The 22,771-nt window shown below is 40.1% G+C and overlaps 1 protein-coding gene across 1 annotated transcript in view; it reads right to left on the bottom strand.

Moving 5' to 3' along the window:
• Window positions 1-1,989: 1,989 nt before the first annotated feature.
• The window catches only part of LOC139442942 (elastase-like), a 31,211-nt gene continuing 10,429 nt past the window's right edge, over window positions 1,990-22,771 (bottom strand). Inside the window, exon 2 of the mRNA XM_071223866.1 lies at window positions 1,990-5,071. Coding sequence (XP_071079967.1) covers window positions 3,099-5,071 — 1,973 coding nt within the window. The 3' untranslated portion in view covers window positions 1,990-3,098. The remainder of the gene's footprint in view (window positions 5,072-22,771) is intronic.

The following is a 22,771-nucleotide window of genomic DNA, read 5'->3' on the forward strand; positions in this document are numbered from 1 at the left end:
CCCCCGTTCTCAATCCGAATCTGATCCGATCTGATCTCCGCGTGGTAAAAGAAGACCGAATCTGTCCCGACAGCGTCCCGATTCTCCCGAACGCGATCCGACAGAGATCAGACAGCGATCGCATTCGGCAAAATCTGGACGCAATCTGGACTCAATCGACAAGAAACGGGAATTAACAATTTATGCCCGTTCATCACGACAGCGTCCCGATTCACAGGACAGCGTCCAGACAACACAGGTCCTTGTTACGATTTTGATCCGATACAGCAGAATCGGCTGAGTTTCCCGAATGTTACGGGACGCACCGTACTGTCGGGAGTGCTTGGTCGACCTCTCTGGAACTTTCCCGACCTGTAGGACTCTGTTACGAACGTATACGACTACGTTCAGACAATGATAGGACCTTCCAGATCATTGAGGATAGTAATCCGACTTTTTCAATTTTTGTGTCTTAGCGCTGTCTGATCTCAAACGGGATCCATAATCGGCACTGTGTGAACCTGGCATGAAAGAAAACAGTATGATAAAGCAAAACACATTCCGCTGAATGCGATTGGCAAAGCTATTTTCGATAATCTTCTTGACAAGCCTTACTACCACTTGAAAGACGATGAGCGTTTGAAAATCAACTCCATTTTCACATTAACAGTTAAGGAAACGTCTTGTTACGTCCCTTCAAAGAGAGCCTTGATGGCGAAATAATGATGGCAAGCACAATATAATTACTACAACCATTGCGTTTGAAATGGACCAAATCTTGCGCCAAATGCTGACTCTCTTTCATCATGTATGCTTGGATGGGGAGATCGACTTACCCTGAAATGAGGTTTTAAGTGAGAAGCTTATCTTTCAGAATTGCACGTGTTGAATTTGTTTTAAAAGTCGATGAAGCGTTGCTAAGACAGCCCAAGTAATAAAACACTACAGACTGCAAGAAACCTCAACTGTACATTGGCAACGGCCGTCAGACTGTTTCGACGCCCCAGACAGACAGACAGGACACAAAACAGACCAAGATCGGGCAGACCACGAGTGACAACGCATCAGGAAGATCGGCACTTGCGGACGTACCATCTGCGCAACAGGTTTGTCACGGCGACGGAAACGACAATAACGGCGTTAGGACACCGTATCGGTCGACGCACGTGCTACGACGTCTACGTGACGTGCTACGACGTCTACGTGACGCAGCTCTCCGTCCATTCCGTGGAGTGGTATTGGCTCGGGAACATCGTCGTCGAAGACTGCAATGGGCCTGGACAGTAGGACGTGGGCATGTCCGTGATTGGCAGAGAGGGCTTTTCTCTGACGAAAGCAGGGTTTTAGCTGTTTCACAGTGATGGTCGAGCTCGTGTACACCGTCGCAGAGGGGGTGGGGGGACGTTTGGTGCCCGATTACGTCATCAGGCGACTGACAACTTCAATGAGACGGCGAGCCTGGGCGTGCATTGATGCTCACGGTGGTCATACTTGAAACTGAGCGTACCTGGTATCTGTTAAAGACCACAAACCTATCAAGACAGTACCTGGTGGACTGTGATCTATCTAACCCCATGTTCATGTAAACGTCATGTACACGTCACCTGTTTGGCGTTTTGCACTGAAATTGTTCACAGACTATCGCTTGTGACCCTATTAGCGAATACACCATCATTGAATAACATTCTCTTGTTTGTTTTCATTTTATTGACCATCAAACATGGGTGTATACTTTCTTTTGCCCACTAGTTTTTTTCCGACTTATATAAAACTCATACACTGAGTAAACACGCTGTACACAAAGTGTCCAGGATACTTCCATGTGTTTGTTTGGTAAGGCATTTTTAACTCCTGTCCATAATTCTACATTACATTTGTTTTCAGTAAGACATGTTTTTTCCACTTTTCATGTGTTCATGCAGGACACTTTGATGACATAGTTTTGTTGTAATATCATGTATTCAAAATGACGATACATGAAAACGAAGGAACTTCAAGCAGTTAGAAATATTTACTTGTGTTTATTTTCCTTAAACAGTAGTGAACAGTCACGATAACATACTTCACAAAATCAAATATTCAAATGAGAACACAATTTTCTACCAATCTATCAATCCATCTATATACAACCTTCTAACACAAATTGAAAAAGGAAAAGTCAAATGCCCAACTGTTGTACTCGTATATCAGCCTTTGACATATTAATAGATGAAACAGCGTTAGTTGGTGAATAGATACCATACGAAAATATTGAATTAAATGTATGTCCTACAAGGTGAACCTTTCAACAGGATATTCCATTTTTGTCATTCAAAATGACACAAGACAGTGTTCACCGCCCTGTTGAAGTCCATTTGGTGTTAACATAATATTCCATCTTTCTCAGATCCATTAAATGCAGCAAATGTATGACGTTTAGTTAAATTGAGAAACAACACACAAGCATATCACACTGAATAAAATAACTATTACAATAAACAAATTTTCGTTTCGTGATTTTCCAAATATTCATTAGAGACATGATCTAAGAAAATGTAACGAACGTATGAATAATGACCCATATCTACCAGAGTTTGGGGACGTTTTGTTATCGCCATTCAGTATATGCGGAAATGTGGGAGTACATTAAACTTCCAAAATGTTCTTAAGACTCAATAATCAATAAAGAAACAGTTAATGGAGACAAAATATCATTACAATGTATGAGACCGCCTCATCTGATACTGTTTAAGATGTTTCCAAAGGAAACATACACCGTACCCATGATTCTATAATCCGGAAACTTGTCAATCCGGATCTGTCTGGATTAACGAGGTTTCGTACTTTTAAAATCTATGTTAAAACTGTTAAGCAACAAACCAAATCAGACGACCTTTCCTCTCCGTAAGTCAATACAGACTAAGAACACTTTCAGGATCACTCGTAACACCCTTTTGGTCTCAAAGTGGTGTTCATCTATTACCATATAACTCACGTTACCATCCATCATGTAGCTTTCTGGTATTTAAATGTCAAATTTAATGCATAGTATATATATTGTCTGTTAGCAAGTGTTTCAGTGTGCTAACAGAAGTCGTATTTAAGTAGAATCCTCGTCTATGTTTCCTTCTACGATTGACTCATCCTGCCCAAAGGTCAATGCCCCAACACTCCAGTGCATAGAACGCCCTGTACAAGAAGTTTCGATGGGTGTAGTAGTCCAAGCAGAAGTAGCCTGCCCTAACGGATACATCCTTGATAGCTATGCGACTTTTTGTCGAGAACCGGATAAAGAAGTATCTGGAATCCAGATTGGTTACATTGTACTCCAGGTAGTTGTTTTCATCAGCAACAGGCACAGTGTTTCTAGTCTGTCTGTTCCAAGATTCAGTCATTAGTTCAATTAATATATCCTTGCCACCTCCGCTTGATGTTTGGATATAGAAGGAACTAGCCCACTCGGGAACCTCGATGGCAAACACTGGGTTAATTGATCTGGAAACGGTGACCCCATTTCGGGTTTTATTGTGCCTGAGATGGAGAATGTGGTCTTTAATGTCGCATGCCTCAATGCCAACGTCGTCGAAGGACTTGATATAGTGCTCTGGCGTCTGACCAAGGTCATAAACTGCTTTCATAATATCACACGCTCCGTCTGAGAAGTTGCTTAGAGGATGCCAGTACATCTTATTGGCATGGAGGAAGACTCTGAAGACGTCTCTGGGATCATCACTGTATTCTTGACACAGGAGATAAAACACGCGGTTGTAGATCCCACTGCACCCATGAGGATCAATGCCTTCTTTGTACTTCTTCATGTGCTTGATGGATCTTCCGTTCTTTGGTGGATCATCCAGATAGCGCATGGATCTTTCAGGCCACATGATGGCGTAGCCAACTCTCCAATCTACCATGTCAAGGTACAACTCTGCCATTTCACCTGTCATGTCCGAGAAGGCTTCATTCAACCCTCCCGTCTGGCTCACATACAGCAGCCCCGCGTTATGCTCGCTGAAACCATGAGCAATTTCGTGTGCTGCAATATCAAGGGCAACAAAAGGATAGACCATTCTTCTACGACCATCTCCGAACGTCACATTCTTGCCATTCCAGAAAGCATTCACGTGATTCTTGGAGAAATGCACTCTCATGACCAGGTCATCAACAAGCTTATGACCAAACCATTCAAGGAACATCTTCTGTATCTGGGTCCCAAAGTACAAAGCGTCTAGGGCTGGGGAGTATGCTCCATTGATGGAGTCATTGTAGGTCTGATCACAGTCGAAGCTTGCAGTCTCAGTGATGTTCTCCAGCTCTGTGTGCTGCATATCAACAACTCTCACAAGGTCATTCTCCAAGTAGCAAGTATTCCCTTCCTTTCGCACTTCCAAACACTGAGGTATTATTCCATACTCCCGTTTACCAATCTTTTCATTACCCCCGTAGAGCTTGTGGCGTTCGTTGGGGAAACACGTCTGGAGATTGTTCCATGCTTTTATCACTTCTCCAGTTCTTGTATTTATGATTGCCATTGGTCGCTTCACCACTTCCTCCGTTTCAATGAGATATTCCACAATTGCAATTGGGATGGCCGTACTATTGTCATCTAAATGCACATCGTACACAATCTTACGATTTCCTATACTTTCTGTGATATTTTCATCATTGTTATGGATGATAAGTATATCATACAACTTCTCGTCGGACAGCTCGTGATCAAAGTCCTTTAATTCGGTTTCAATATCTTCAACAATAGAACCACTAGCATCAACAATAGTTTCGTTGTCATCGTCCACCTTGACCGTTACGATGGTGTCGAACACGTCCCTGTCCCGGTACCGTTCTTTCATCTTCCTCAAAGTGACGCCGTGGACGGTGACAACTTCTTTAACAGTTTCAAACCTCTCCGCGCCCTTAAGTCCAAGAATCTCTTCTGCGTATTCTTCGGGACGTATTGAAGCGCCTTCAGCAGATCGCTTAGCTCTGTGGGTCTCTGTCATTTCAGGAGGCTGTCTCGTCAGGTAGCCCAGCGGAGCTGTTGACACCCGTGTCAGTTTGTCGCGGGCACTCATCCGCTTGGCTGATTGGACTTCATGCTGGGTGAAAGCCGCCACTGGAAGTAAAGACAAAGGAGAGATAACGAAAGTGAAGAGATGACTAAAACAAATGAAACAATGTTAGATTTAAGCTTCAAGTGGCATAAAACCATTAATACATTCACTGATCACATACTTAGCCCTCGTCACAGAGCTGTAATATTGCTAAATGCGGCGTTCAACAAGACACTGATGGGTATAACACTGCATTTCGTATTTTATTACCAAAATATATATTTTGTTTCATACATGCACGACTTTGTCATACGTTTCGGTATAAACTATAAATCAATACCGAAACTATAAACTTATAAATTGATAGTTACACATGCTCATGATTTCGTCGGAATCGCACAATCGACTCTGCTTTTAGAAGAGACTTCTTAGAATATGGAAAAGTTTTGTCGCTGTTATTTATACAAGACATATTATCAACGCATAGCCAACTCTGCAAGATTACCAACATCAAGGCAGGTTTTTGAATTGCCGCGATATTTTCTCAAACATAATCTCGTTTTACCAGTGAGACAACTGCAACTGTTATTAGCTTTTTTAACTGTAAATCCACAGGAAAGTTGCCGTGGTCGATCTCCTGATAAGGTCAGTAGTGATCTAGAATGATCTGCATACGGCGTAAATCAGCATACACATCTACTTTTACGTTCATAAATAAACAAACCGCAACAACAAATTGAAGTCACTTCTTATAAATAATACATCAACAATATTAACTTCACAGACTGCTTATTTTGTCATTAACACTAAAAATGTGATATAGTTCAGCCCAATAATGCAACACAAGCTCCGCCCATTCTATTATCAACCAATCAGTAGTCAGTTAGTGGACCTAGCCTCATTTCTTTTTCGGTGTATGGAAACAGAAACGCAAAAATGAAAGCTTGCTTAGCCAATCAAATGCAACAGAATCACTTGTTTATATATTTCACAAACTCTGCTACACATATGTTTGTCTGTTTTCCTTTTCCAGCCTTAACAGTAAAAAGTTAATAGACAGAATCATCGCTCACAATTGTATCATTTTACTGTTACTCTACATGTCAAAATATAGCGCAAACATTAATTAGACGCTCTGGGGACCATCGAACATTTATCGAGTTAGTTTGAGAGAAACGAAGTGCCTATATTGGATCATTGGGCCGATACGGATTCTACGGGAGAGTAGATACTTATCGTCTTAACCGGTATGTCGAGTAAATGAAGTTCGAGGTTTGCCTGTATCAAATTGTTCAATTGATGCTGAATATGTCTTTCGTTACCATGGACCTTCTCAGTGTCGTTATCTTCTTTGGCATAGGAGGTCATGCTTGCTCCAAGTATATATTCAGTGACTCGTGATCAGTGTTGGGTGCATGGCAATTACCCAGTCAGTGTTTCCCCGAGATTAAGATCTGATACTTACTTGTACACCAAAACCACGTTAGCAAGTACTCGCCGTCCCCATCATGTGAGGATATTATCATAGGATAGATTATGTGTTTACAAGAAAAAATCATAATTGAATATCCAGTAGCAAAACATACCAAAATGTCTGAACTCGACGTTATACGTGTTATAAAGTGGTATGCAATTATTTGAACTCCTTGTTTGCCGACTGGTCGAGAGACCAAGCGAAGGTAAAACCCCTTTGACAGGATAAACGATGGCTGTTTGTTATGTATTAATGACGTTATATCTAAAGAGACTCTTCAACACGCCCACACTTGTGCTACCATCAGACCACTGATGTACCGACAGTCAGAGAAATGTTCAAAATTTGCCTAATGCACGAACTTCAGCTGGAAGCAACAAAAAAATTGACGTCGGAGAAGAAATCCTGACTGCTGATCTTCATAGCAACGACGACATTATGTTATCATTATATCTTGTATCTGTACTAAACGTCATCCAATTCTTATTATCAACTAAATGCTATCATACCTTCTTGCTAAATATTAGGGTGTACTCAGTTACTTCCAAGACACCCAGTTCGATTTTCACATCACCATACTGCGTGCATCCATTCACACTTCCACCCACATCTAACCACGCATGAATACCTCTTTCAAAATCGGCCATTCATATCTTTCCCAATCACCTAAACATCCGTGTGTTTTTCCCCGCATTAATATGTTATCCATGCTTATGTTTCCACACCACTAACAATATATACATTTCTTCTCCTTCACTTTCTCCACCTAACCACCCAGGAATATATTCCCACATTCCCATGCCACTCATGCGTGTTTCCCTACATTACAATACCATTCAGCAATACCTTCCCAAATCCCCAGACCGCCTCCTTGGTCTAGTTGTAGAGCGTCCGCAGGGGGAACCGGACGGCCGGGGTTCGATCCCCGGCCACGTCATGTCAAAAGACGCTTAAAGATGTCACTTGTTGTTACTCGGCATTAAGGGGCTAAAAGAAGGACTGTTTGGCTCGGGACCCGTGAAGATCCGGGGTAGAATACGTCTTCAGCAGCAACCCATGCTTGCCGTAAAAGGGACTATGCTTGTCGTAAGAGGCGACTAAAGGGATCAGGTGGTCAGACTCGCTGACTTGGTTGATGCATGTCATCGATCCCAAATGCGTGGATCGATGCTCATGATATCAACCACTTGATTGTCTGGTCCAGACACGAATATTAACAGACCGCCGTCATAGGGCTGGAATATTACTGAGTACAACGTTAAACAAACAAAGCAACCAACTGTTCGGCTTGGAGTCGTTATACTGAGTGGGGTATTCCTGTTAAACTGCGGCATCGTATCTCAGTGGTCTACACTTTAAAATCGGGCATTAGTTCGGGCTACAACAAGCAGCCACAAACGCACATCACCTAACTACACATGCATATCTTCCACGTCACCAATGCATCAATAAAATCTTCAAGCAACACGCCATTGATGCATATTTCCCCATATCGTTTTACCATTCATCCATATCTTCCTGCATCTCGAAATGGAGAACTAACATATACTGAACAAAAATTAAAAACTTCACAATCCTAAAATTTTAACATTTTGACCAGTTATCTTTGTGGGCCCTTATTGTGTATTTAAACAGTAATGGCCACGTATTGTCTTCAGATAACACCCGTTTTTGTGCAGGTGAATCGATCAAAATCATGTGCACAGCACTAAAGTGGCAAAAGTGGTTTTTCACGTGCAACTGGTCACGTGGCCATAATACCGCACGTGTTTTCAGCCATACTTGTTAGCAGTCATTAACAAAAAAAGAAAAACACAAGAAAACAAAAGTCTTTACGGCCATTTGATCATGCCACGCCTTTCAAATGTGCAACGTGAACGTGCCATCGGCATGTTGCAGACGGGAACGTCCGTAGCTGAAGTCGCAAGGACGATGGGTTGCAGTCGATGGACTGTTTATGATTTACAGACGCGTCTACAGCAAACGGGTACCACCGCTGATAGCCATCGGCCAGGTCGACCACGTGTGACGTCACATGCAAAGGATCAGATTACCTCCGTAACCGATTTTTGACGGCTACATCAACCAGAAATGAACTGTTTAGGGGTAGACTGAGTGCGCAAACTGTGCGAAACCGTCTGAGAACTGCTCACCTTCAAGCACGACGGCCATACTGCGGGCCGATTCTGACTCAATTACACAGACGTCAACGTCAATTGTGGGCACAGCGACACTTACAATGGACTCAGAGGAACTGGAATCAAGTCGTCTTCAGTGATGAATCCCGATTTAATCTTCGATTTGCTGATGGTAGGGCGAGGGTGTGGAGGCGCCGTCATGAACGTTACGCCCAGTGTTGTGTACAGGAAGTTGACAGATTTCGAGGCGGAAGTGTAATGGTGTGGGGTGCTTTCTGTGGCAATGCACGTTCCAGGCTTCTTGTCATCCGTGGCAACCTCAACGCTGCTGCTTACCGCGACCAGGTACTGGCACCAGAACTTCTACCTTTTATGGCAGCACATGGACCCGGTTTGATCTTCCATCACGCCAATGCCAGACCCCAAACAGCAATTCTGACAAGGAATTTCCTTCAGAATGCGGGAGTCAACGTCATGGACTGGCCGTCAAGGTCTCCCGACCTCAATCCCATCGAACACGTCTGGGACGATCTTCGCAGAAGTCTGCGCACTCTCAAGATCCAACCACAGAATTTGCAAGATCTTGGCACTATTTTGCAGCAACAGTGGCGTCGTCTTCCCAATCATGTGTTCACAAGCATCACAAGGTCCATGCGGAGTCGTTGTGTGGCAGTTGTCAACGCACATGGTGGCCATACACGCTAATGAACTTGTGGGCCATCAGATTTTCGTGCTTGGGACTTATGATTTAAACTGTTGATGTTATTACCGATTACCGTAGGTGCTTGGAACAAATTATGGTAACCACCGTTAATTAAAATCCTTCTTTGGTCATTAATGATAAAAAATTACCTTCTCTGATACATTTGTCCGTTGTATATCATATATGGGATTACTTTTAAAAATGTTAAGTTTTTAATTTGACTCAGTATATATTGGGTATATTGTCCTAATATCAAAATATTAGATGACGTGTGCTGACATGAAAAAAAGAAAACCTGTGGTGACAAGAGAAAGCAGTATGGTCATCACCAATTGGTAAGTATCCTGCTTGTGACGTGACCCATTGGGTAATCCATACAGAGAGCATAACTACAAAATCAGACATTTATACGCTGAAAACTGAATTTCTAGCAACGGATAAACGTTGAAATTCGCACATATTTTCACGACTCAGTAAGTTTTACATACATCGTGTCAAACTTCATGTGTGACAAACGAAACCAAGATAGAGGACAAACTATTCGCTGTCTTACCTGATGCAACAGTTACATTGCTAATTATGAAATTTCACTTAACAATAAATCAAGTCACCTTAAGCTTCACGCAGAGTTACAGCAGTCAAGGTTTTTGTCAAGCTTTCAGATAGTTTTATAGTAGATATGTGGAGGACATTTCCACATTTGACGCATCATTTGACACAAACATGATGTCCAATGCAATTCTATAATTTTACTAAATATGTGTTCTCGTGTTTGTTCAGGTTGTTATATGGTAGTGTAATTTATTGTTAAACAATGATTGTAATCGCATTACATTGTTTCTGTTGAGATTCAGTTGAAGTTCGTTGCATTGTATATGGACAAAGATTAGTTGTCAGGAATGTAGAACTATTTAATGTAAGCAGTGGTGAGGAAGTTATTTCATTTAAATGCTCGAATTATCCGTAATCTTCTGGAATAGCATGCCAATGGATGTCAAGCATTATAGAAACATATGGAATGGAATATTCTGTGATGTTCAAGTGACACTGGACTGGTCTAGCACCGTGTAGAAAGTACTGGAAGCTAGTATATAAGAGGAGCGGGCGCGTCCCTGCCTCATCTGACTTTTCGTCAGGCATTTCTTCTGACATAACATCAAAAACCAGCTATCGTGTGAAGATCCCATTTCACACTAGGCCAAGGCCCATCTTTGAAACTTGACCACTGTTGCGTCGACTTGTATACTGTTATTGTTATTGTCATTTCAACTGCTGCCATTGAATATTGTACGACCAATCTATTGTGTACTGGCATTCTAATTTCTGTGCAGTAATTTGTGTTTATTTGTAAACCTAGTTAATTGTGTAATATCGAAGTGTTTAGTGTTTAGTTGCCTATATTCTCAAGCTTGAGCCTACTTAAAAGTGATGAATGGCAATTTTGCCTGTATCGTGTTTTGGGGCTGATCCCAGACCTGTCGGAAGAGCAATCCCTGCATATTTTCCAAACTAACCTAACCGTGCTTTCAGACTGGGGAATGACTTTTGAAATCCCCAAGGAACCAAGCCACTGTCTTGATTGACAGACCTAGTCTTTCCTGGCACTGTATCGTTCCGGTCTGTCATTCACTGATAATATGTCTATCACTGAAGCGTTGTACTAGGAAGAGGCAGATGTTTTATCAATGGACACCATGTGATTGCCATCTTAGAATCAATGAAAAAACAGATACTTATTTGAGATACCATGGCGCTGAAGGCTATATCTACAATGAGATCTTGCTATGGTCTCGTTGTTCTCGTCCGAAACTCAGGCGTGGCGTGATTTTAAAGAAGTATAGTTAAAGTATAGTGCTTTCAAGCTAATGCTCTATGCACTCTAAACACCGTAAAGAACCCAAGTTTAGTTCTATATGTTGTAATCGGTACCATGTGAGAGATTGTGACATAATTTCTGTGTAATTAGGGCCATCATCCATTGCGAGTTAACTGATAAACAAACTAGGTTTGAATGAATAATTGCCAGGATGATCAATTTCTGGTATTCTCCGACAACAAAATGTTGCAATGTTGTTAAAACCGGCGTAGTTTGATAATCACAGGTGGCGTGTTAAGAACAACTAGGAGGTAAAATTATTGTGTTTTAAAGTAGAGCTATGTTATCTGCAGATTTGGCGGCGCTCAATATGAAATCAATTCGCAAACTACATTAGTGTTATAACTGTCAGAGTTAGTTCATCAAATTGTTCAATTGTCGTGTTATTGTGATTTGAAACCGATTCTTTAACCAAACCCACATTGTTCCAAAGTCATGATCAAATTCTATTTGAACCTTTAAGAGATGTATTCACATTTAATGCAGGTAAACAAATCTGTCTCAAATATAGAAAACACTTGTCTGTTCAGTTTGGCTCTTGTACAAAGGAGGACACGGGTGTCCCAGTCGTCTAAGGCGCCGCAATTCGCCGTTCAGAGTTGCGTCCCTTGGGCACGCCAGAAACCTATGTTTGTGGGTTCGAATTCCGGTTCGCCCCGGTTATGTTACTAGGTCTGTCAGCGCCATACGAGTGCTCGTTGGTTTTACCGAAGTGGTAAACGTCTGAGCCCTGCATCACTTCGGGCTTTCCTCCCACATTAATCTGACATACAGCGATATAACTGTTAAACCCAACTCACTCACTCACTCACTCTTCATGCAGACATAGTTGTCATTTTAAAAAATATGACTTGATCACTGTTCTCTTTTTCATCACCCTTGTACAAAGTTCTACTGTTCACACAGCCTACCCTGCAAAGTCTTTGATGGGTATTTCGGAGTTACATGAATACATGACACCTGTTATGGATAGCAACTTCTTTTATTCTTTGGCACGACGTTTCAGAGCAACTTCTTGCTCCTATATCAGGTGAAGGAATGAGCAAGAAGTAGCCGCGAAACGTCGTGACAAAGGATAAAAGAAGTTGTTGTCCATAAAAAGTGTCATGTATTCAAGCCTACCCAATAGACATGCTGAAACTCAATCCGTGCAAAGTGTTCTTGTATCTAGCGGCAGACCGCAGTTCACTGCGATGTCAGTGCAGGAGGATGGATTAACTTCAATATCAATAAATAAGCGAACAATTTTCCGTGTAATTACTCACGTTTGAAGTTTTAGTGTGATTGTTTTTCACACATAGCACATAAACAACCACACGGTGCTGAGAATGTTCTCTCGTTTTGGAAAGTGCTGGAAATAAGTGTATTTTGTATCTGTGTATTTTCGATAAAATCTTTGAAAAAGATACGTTGTGAGAAGAAACTTGAAACGCAATGGAAGATGAAGCGTGTTTGTCCAACCACGATGTTTATCCCTGAGTAATGTCTAAATTCTTGTTCCAACTTTGAACACAAGTAGGTCTCAACCTCAGTATACGTGTAGACAAACATGCCCTATTTATAAGACCTCAAGTATGTCATAAATGTTGGTTTTTGATGTGTTTTCTCAGGTAAAATGAGATTAAATATGAGAAAAATCGCGGCAGTCTCGTTGTTGGTTCTGCTCCAACCAGAACTGTTTAATTTTTTTATTTATTTTAATTGCAACTCCAGGAAATGTTGTCATGGTCGATCTCCTGAACAGTTGCCATTATTGGAAGGAAAAGTCCAGTTACTCCCCCGCCATAATTATCTGAAATTTTGTGCATACTGTGTATATCAGCGTGCACACCTGCTTTAACGTTTATATCGATAAAAACGCAACAACGTATTGAAGTCACTTCTTACAAATAAATACATCAACAGACTGCTTATTTTATCATTAACACCAAATGTCATATACTTCTTCCCAATAGAAGTAACACAAGCTCCGCCTATTCTATTATCAGCCATTCAGTAGTCCTCGTCTAATTTCTTTTTCGGTGTATGGAAACATAAACGCAAAAACAGAAAGCTTGCTTAGCCAATCAAATACACTTAAGAATGACGAATGGCCTTATTGTCTGTATCGTGTTTTGGGCCTGGCGAATGATTGATTGCCAACCTCTCTCTCTCTCTCTCTCTCTCTCTGAGAGAGAGAGAGAGAGAGAGAGAGAGAGAGAGAGAGAGAGAGAGAGAGAGAGCAATTCCCATATGTTTTCCAACCTAACCTGACCGTGTTTTCGGCGTTTGATACAATTGTTGTCCCTAATTTACTTTATGTTGTGAGTGAGTGAGTGAGTTGGGTTTAACGCCGCTTTTAACAGTATTCCAGTTATATCACGGCGTGTCAGCTTAATGTGGGAGGAAAGCCCGAAGTGATGCAGGTCTCAGACGTTAACCACTTCGGTGAAACCCACGAGCACGGGTATGGTGCTGACAAACCTAGAAACATAATCGGGGCGAACCGGGATTCGAACCCACAATCATAGGTTTCTGGCGTGCCCAAGGGACGCAACTCTGCACAGCGAATCGCTGCGCCTTAGACGACTGGGACACCCGTGCCCCCTTATGTTGTGAAATAGGGGACTTTCATAACACCGAAATAATTGAAAAAGTACATTTAAATATCTTAAATCCGGCAGCAAGTATACAACGGTCCACGCCAAACTTCATGGTATATGGCGAACTAGAGCGCTCAGTATACAAAATGCTGAAAGAATGGTTATTGGTCAGCCTTCACAATATAAACATAACATGGAGCTTTTTATGTTAAAATGTTTGATAAATCACAATAAAATAAAGCAAAACCAATTTCTTTGGCTTAATCATATAAAAAGTATCGTTGATAATTGTGATCTTAAGTATATGTTTGATATCTCTGATGATTATAATATAGCGTACAGTTCATTTCAACTTGAGAATACCCTCCGTCTTCAGTTTATCCAGTCATGGAAAAGTGCTGTCGTCAACTCTTCAAAAGGGAATTATTACAAGTATCTAAAAGACTACCCTTCATTTTAAAATTACTTACTACTGCCTCTAAATATTTCTCAACCTGAACTTTTCTTCCGCACATGTAACCACAAATTGCCAATGGAGACGGGTAGATGGACATGGATATCTCGTGAGGATCGCTTATGCATATTATGTGATACAAATTCACTTGGTGACGAATTCCACTACATGTCCCTATATGTCAATCGCTATCCATTTTGATTGATAAATATGACCCACCAGGAGAAAAGGGACCCTTATTAGTGCTAGGATGCAATTGTGCTATGAAGTCATAAAGACCATATGTGCTCACCATATGTGCGGACTGTACAAAAGTATCTTATTTTTCTCTCGTTAGTTCGTAATGTAATAAAAACATCATTTCAAAACATTTCAGCATACATGTCTACTTTCAATTCACCAGACAGTATGTCTAAAACCTACAATTATTAAATAAACAGTTATATGAGAAAATGAGTCTAAATGTTTGATGCCCTGTATCTTTATAATAAATATGAATTGAAGCCTATGAATTGTATTTTGGGCCTCTGAAGACACTGTTGTTTTAAAATATAATAAAAAGTCAAAATGTGATTTTTCATCCTTACAAATGTAGTTGGTCGCAAATATTATTACGATTGGCCAATCATCTTTATGTTTGTTAAACTATTGAACATCTAACGCATATCTGTTATAAAAAAATTGTCGAATTTTAGTGGAAGATAGATCCATTTTGTTTGTTGTACTTTGACAATTGCTTGGTTATATTTGTTCGCAAACATAAACAATACATTGGTCTTAATCAACTTTTCAAAAATGTGAAAAGATGACCTACAAGGTTGCTTACTGTTACTGCATAACATATTTTCTTAAACTGTAGAGTTCAAAGTTTATCCGAAACATATTCTCCACAATGTTACAGTTTTATCCATTTTAAAAAAACCCAAACCCAATCATAGTGTTTATGGATTTTGTCACTTAGAGTGTATAAAAAAGTTATTTGTGTTTGAAAACCCGAAGAACCGAGCCACTGTCTTGATTGACAGACCTAGTCTTTCTTGGCACTGTATCGTTCCGGCCTGTCATTCACTGACAATATGTCTATCACTGAAGCTTTGTACAAGGAAGAGGCAGATGTTTTATCAATGGACACGATGTGATCTTAGAATCATCGAAGAAACAGACACTTATTTGAGATTCCATAGCGCTGAGGAATATGATAGGGGCGTTTGGTATATCTACAATCAGGCCTTGCTATGGTCTCGGCGTTCTCGTCCGAGCGTCAGGCGTGGCGGGATTTGAAAAAAGTATAGTTTAAGTATAGTTTTGAGCCTTCAAGCTAATGCTTTATGTATATATCTTTAAAGACGGTCAAGGACCGCAGTTTGGAGATTAACAGTTCTACATGTTGTGATCAGTACCATGTGTGATACTGAGGCATTATGTCTATGTAATTGGGGTAATCATTCACTGCGAGACAGCTGTATTTTGAGTTAACGAACAAAGTAGGGTTGAATGAATAAAAAATGCTAGGACGGTCAAATGGCCAGAGCTTAGTCCTCCTTTAACGATAATACTTATTTTGTCCTTGTTATCGGTGATTATATTCAAGATTATATTGATAGGCTGTTCAAGAACATATATTCTGATGGAAAGCGTAGGTTTAGTATCAAGAGGCCGTTTGTTAAATTTAAAAGTTACTGGAAACTTGGAAATGTTTGGACGTGAATAATAAGACACGTCAAATAACCATTCTACTATGAATTTGAAAATTACTCGATTCTGATTGGTGAATCAGAGGTTGTCAAATCATAATAAACCCCCTCTGATCGAAATGGCCGATTTGACGACCGCATCACCGCGGACACTATAAACACAGTAGGTTCATCTCCCAACTAGCCTATGTTCTTTCTTACACGCGACTTCTGACTTCTGAACTAATTTCAAGAGAACATCTAACTACCAGCAAGTCTGTGCGCGAAGATGATTTTTTACCATATATGTGTACTGACCTTATCTACTTCTACTAAGATAATCAGCTGGCTCTTGCTCAAATATTAGAGGGCGGTCGGGTAGCCTAGTGGTTAAAGCGTTCTCTCGTCACAACGAAGACCCGGGTTCGATTCCCGGCATTGGTACAATGTGTGAAGCCCATTTCTGGTGTCCCTCGCCGTGATATTGCTGGAATATTGCTAAAAGCTGCGTAAAATCAAACTCACTCACTCAAATATTAGAAACGCTCCAAGAAAACCTCTTAAATAAGCCTATATGAACACATTGATAACTTTCCTGACAATTTCTGAAAGTTTATTTCTTGATTTTGCATATGTGTCAAAAAGCGAATTGTCCTTTCACTACCACTTTTCGATCAATTGAATGTTAGTTGATATGGTTTTCTTTATATTGGACACAACAATGAACAATATGCGACAATACGTACAGCATTATGTGCCCTCATTCACCTACCAGACTATATGTTCTGTTCCCAGGACCACTGTATAGTGAGGGCTGTTTTCGCCTCAGCAATGTTGAACTGTACACGAATGTCTTAAATGATCGATTCTGAATCTGGCAAACGAGTTGTTTGCCGGGATGCGAAGACTAATAACCAGGTATACCACTCATTATCACCATCCCCTCCCCACTCTACTCTAAACATGTCTAAACTATAATTATTCATCGGTAAAAGGTGACTATGCTTGTCGTAAGAGGCGACTTACGGGATCGGGTGGTCAGGCTCGCTGACTTGGTTGATGCATGTCATCAATCCCAATTGCGTGGATCGATGCTCGTGATATCAATCACTGGATTATTTACAGACCGCCGTCTTATAGCTGGAATATTGCTGAGTGCGGCGTAAAACTACAAACCAACCAACCAATAATTATCGGAAGTAAAACATTTGCCATAACCCTGCATAAATTAGGGGAGGTGGGGTAGCCTAGTAGTTAATACGTTGACTCGTCACGCCGAAGTCACATTGATCCAGTGCGCACATTTCATTTCTAGTGTCATACACACTCACCCACTCACATAAACTTCAAATGGCATGGCATGTTTGTTCTTTTGGCGCATTCGTGTAACTTATACTGGAAAGTTATAATTACAGGTGGAGTGTTTAAAACAATTTTAGAGGTATAACTATGTTATCTGTAGATTTGGCGGGGTTCAATTTGAAACCCAGCCAGCAAAACTACATTGGTGATATAAATTTCACGGTATTTCGTCAAACTAGTTTTTATATTCAGAAACGTATTATTGTGATTTGAACCCTCTGATTCACTAAAAAGAATCGCGTTCTTTTCTGAGATCAAATTCGATTTGAACCTCTCTTTTATGCGGGAGATAATTCTGTCTCAAATATAGAAAACACCTGTCTGTTCAGTTGGCTCCTGTACAAAAGCGCTACTTTTCATACAGCCTTCTCTATAGACAAGCTGAAACTCAATCTGTGTACAGTGTCCCTGTATAGTCTAGGGGCAGACTGCAGTTCACATACGGTCTAAGTGCAGTGAGGGTGAGGTTACTTTATAAACAATAAATAACAAGAATAATATTCCGTGAAATTACTCACGTTTTAAGTTTAGTGAGACTGTTTTTCATTCATAGCTTTCCAATAGAACCATATTAAATACCACACGGTGCTGAGAATGTTCTCTGGTTTTGGCAAGTGCTGGGAATAAGTGTTATCGTAAGAGTGTATTTTCAATAAAATCTGTGAATAAGATACGTGGTGAGAAGAAACGTGAAATGCGATGGAAGTTTGTTGATGGTGTTTTTCTAACCACGATGGTTATTTTCGAGTAGTGTCTGAATTCTTGTTCCATATCAGTTAAGTTGTTATCTTAAAATGCCCGAAGACAAACATGCCGTATTTATAAAACCCCAAGCATGTAATAAATATTGGCTTTTGATGTGTTTAGTCTAATAATGGCTCATAACCGGTTAGAGTGAGTGTGTGTTGTGTTTAATCTTGTTTTGAACAGCATTTCTGTTTTATCACTGCGGTAAAGGCGTCGAGTTTGGAAGAGTAAGATTTCTACCTGTAACAATTCCACAAGTCGTTTAAAAAGTAGGAGTAATATGAGTATGTTTGATCAAGTTCAGTCTGTTGATCAACGTCGAAATAGCAAGGACAGTATGATTATGTTTGATCAGTTGGGGGTGTTGTTTATCGTCTATATATCAGAAGTAATATGAGTATGTTTGATCAAGTTCAGGCTGTTGATCAACGTCGAAATAGCAAGGATAGTATGATTATGTTTGATCAGTTCGGGGTGTTGTTTATCGTGTATATATCAGGAGTAATATGAGTATGTTTGATCTCCCTTGGGCTCTTGTTTAACGTCAAACAGCAGGAGTAATATGAATATGTTTGATGACGTTTGGGCTGATGGTCTGAAGATGGTCTGAAGTCCAGTCCTCTTTTGTACTGGATTCGAAAGCTTCATATCCATACAAAGAGAGATATAGTGCTGGGTCCAGCAAATGTATCACCAAATATTTAACCGTGACTCTTAATACAATCAAGGAAGGACATACTTTTACTCACAGAAAAGCACTTGAGACAAGTGAAATTAATACTATGTGGATTCTCAAAAACTCCAAGGATTTTCTTTAATGATCAAGCTTTTACAATCTCAGAAAAGAACCCGGTTAAATTCTGTCATAACATTTGCTTTTTCATCTTTGTACACCACTATCCCACACGACAAACTAAAGGGAAAATGTCATGGGGCTTTTATTACAGTTACACATCTATCTTCAGAGGTTCAGGTCAATTTGGTAAAATGAAAGCAAATGTCATCTGTAGTTTTCTGAGAAAACAATATGTGAAATTCTGGATTTTCACATTCATAACATCCATGCCAAATTTGTGGGTGAGACATTAAGGCAGTAAATAGACATCCCCATCGTCACAAATGGTGCCACCGCTCATCTTGCTTATCTGTGTTTTTATTCATATGCGTCGGAATTTCTGCTCAGATTGCCAAAGTCAAAACAAGGTTATTTGGCCAAGAAGTTTCACTTAAGCTTTAGGTGTATTGATGATCTGATATCGTTCAATAACAAATATCAATCTCAAATAGCCAATTCCCTTCCACTGATTTACCCACCTGAACTAAAAATCACCTCATCTGTTTCATATTTAGATCCATACATAAGGATTAGAGTGACAAAACACTTTCCACAAGACTTTTTCCCAAGAGGGATGACTTCAACTTTCCAATGGTAAACCTTCCCTTTTTAACTCCAGCTCCAGCCTTTTGCGTCCACATTTCCAAACTTTGGAGATACAATCGAGCATGCACTATCTAACAAGATTTCAAAGAGCGTCATATGACTCTTGTGCAGAAGCTGTTTGATCAAGGTCACAACATTCAAGGCCTCAGAAAAGCTTTCAAAAAGTGTCATGGTGAAATGATGAGGACATTTCTAAATCGGGTGCATCACTTACAAGAATGATGTCTGATGCAGTTTTTATTTGTACCACATATTCTCGTGGTTTTAACAGGTGAACAATTGACTTGCCTTCGCATGTGTTTGTGACGGGTGCTACCGCTGGGACAGAACACCTGGAACACCTGGTGTCATCACTATTGAATTAGTGATTCATACAACATGCTCATGATATAGTCGGAAAAGTCCAATAGATTCTGCTTTGGGCAGTGACTTCGTATGAATTTGGAAAGAGTTTTGTCGCATTTATTTAACGCCAAACTAGCAGAAATAATGAGTATGTTTTATCACTTCAGGCTGTTATCTTGCGTCGAAATAGCAGGAGATATATGAGTACAGTAAACTACGTTTATAACGAACACGCATATAACGAACTGACGGATATTACGAACTTATTTTTTTAGTCCCGGCCATTAGATGCATATATAATGTGTATATGCTTATAACGAACTACGGTTATTACGAACGAAAATTGGTGGTCCCTTTCAGTTCGTTATAACCGTAGTTTACTGAGTGTATGTTTGATCACGCTTGGGATATTGTTTAACGTCGATTTAGCAGGAGTAATATGAATAATTTTGATCAAGTCGAAACTGTTGTTAAACGTCGAATAAAAAGTAGTATCATAAGTATTTTGATCACGTTAGGATTGCGAGTTAACTGCGGAATAGTAGGACCAATGTTTGTACGCTTGGTCACGTTTGTTAACGTTGAGATATTCCGTTTATTACTGCAAATACTATGTATCTACTTAGTAAAGTGAACACACTGGGATATCTGCCAGCACTGTCACCCAACTGCATCTCCACGTGTTTACTACGATATATCTTCTACGACTGTTTGTATGGTTGTTGGCAATTGTAAAATAAATAGTAGAATTTTATGTTTAACGTTATCGGTCCTTCATCAGGACAGGCTGCGATTGATCATGTTTGTTTACGTAAACTATTACTCCACCCTTGCCATCTTGTTTTCATGCTGTCATAACATATGATATAACAGGAGATAGAACAGAAGCTTGATAACGTAACCTACAGAAATATAAACCTTCACCGTTCTGAAGACATATAACAATAAGAACGTTATTGGCAAATGAAGTAAGTATGTAATACGATCCCCTAACGGTAAACACATTGATAAACCTGTTTCTGACAAGGGCGGTACCAGGCGGTTGGCCGTCATGTCCTGCATGTTATAACCAACAGATATGACATGGTGCTTGTCAAAATGACATTAATTTATCATCTTTCAGATTTCTGTCACGGGGATAACAACCGTGGTCTTCATAATGTTGAACCTCTGCAACGCCAAATCAGAAAATAATTTTGTTTTGTGTAACCTTAATGGGGGTCACATACAAAGAATTGCTCACAATCCGTGACTGTGATTTTACGCCGCCTTGAACGGTATTTCCCGTTATATCACGAGGTGTCAGTTTGAAGTTGGGGGAAAGCCCGATTTGATGTAGGTCTGAGACGGTTACCAGTTTCATGAAACCCACGACCACGGATATGTTGCTGACAGAGAAAAACATATGATGACTTCCAACAAGGATTCGAACCCACGATCATTAGGAATCAAATCTGCAAAGTGAATTGCGGTGCCTTAGACGACTGAGCGACTCATTCTCCCGAATTTCACACAGTGACGAAAGTGACATTAATAACATCGCCTCACAACCGTGATTAGAGTAGCAGTGTTACCAGGAACAAACGCGACACTTATAACAACATATGGTAGCTTTATTAAAGTGTTGTATAACAACCACGAATTCAATCACCTTATGAATAACTACCATGAAACTGGTAAAGAACATTACGCATATATATACATTAACAATAATGCCATTAATAACGTTAGACTGAATAATTATGAAATGACGGCACGCACAACAGTTGTGAAATTAATGACAGTACGCACAGCAACTGTGAAATTAATGACGGTACGCACAGCAACTGTGAAATGAATGACGATACGTACAACTGTGACATTAATGACGGTACGTACAACTGTGAAATTAATGACGGTACGTACAACAAAAATTAATGACGGTACGTACAACTGTGAAATTAATGACGATACGTACAACTCTGAAATTAATGACGGTACTCACAACAACTGTGAAATTCATGACGGTGCGCACAGCAACTGTGACATTAATGACGGTACGTACAACTGTGACATTAATGACGGTACATACAATCGTAAAATTAATGACGATACGTACAACTTTGAAACTAATGACGGTTCGTACAACAACTGTGGCATTAATGACGTTTCGTACAATTGTGACATTCATGACGGTGCACACAGCAACTGTGACATTAATAACGGTACGTACAACTGTGAAATTAATGACGGTACGTACAACTGTGAAACTAATGACGGTACGTACAACTGTGAAACTAATGACGATACGTACAATTGTGAAATTAATGAAGGTACGTACAATCGTAAAATTAATTACGGTACATACAATTGTGACATAACTGACGGTTCGTACAATTGTGAAATTAATGATGGTACGCACAGCAACTGTGATATTAATGACGGTACGCACAGCAACTGTGAAATTAATGACGGTGCGCACAGCAACTGTGATATTAATGACGGTACGTACAACTGTGGCATTAATGACGGTACGTACAACTGTGGCATTGATGACGGTTCGTACAATTGTGAAACTAATGACGGGACGTGCAATCGTAAAATTAATGACGGTATGTACAATTGTGACATAAATGACGGTTCGTACAATTGTGAAATTAATGACGGTACTTACAATTGTAAAATTAATGACGGTACGTACAATTGTGACATAAGTGACGGTTCGTACAATCGTGAAACTAATGACGGTACGTAGAATTGTGAAATTAATGTCGGTACCTAAAACTGTGACATTATTGACGGTACGTACAACTCTGATATTAATGAGGTACGCACTGCAACTCTGACATTAATGACGGTACGTACAATTGTGAAATTAATGACGGTACGTACAACTATGAAACTAATGACGGTACGTACAACTGTGAAACTAATGACGGTACTCACAGCTGTGAAATGTATAACGGTACGCACAACTATGGAATTAAA

The sequence above is a fragment of the Haliotis cracherodii genome, unplaced genomic scaffold, assembly GCF_022045235.1.
Source record: "Haliotis cracherodii isolate W230 unplaced genomic scaffold, xgHalCrac1.p SCAF_5, whole genome shotgun sequence".
NCBI lineage: Eukaryota > Metazoa > Mollusca > Gastropoda > Lepetellida > Haliotidae > Haliotis > Haliotis cracherodii.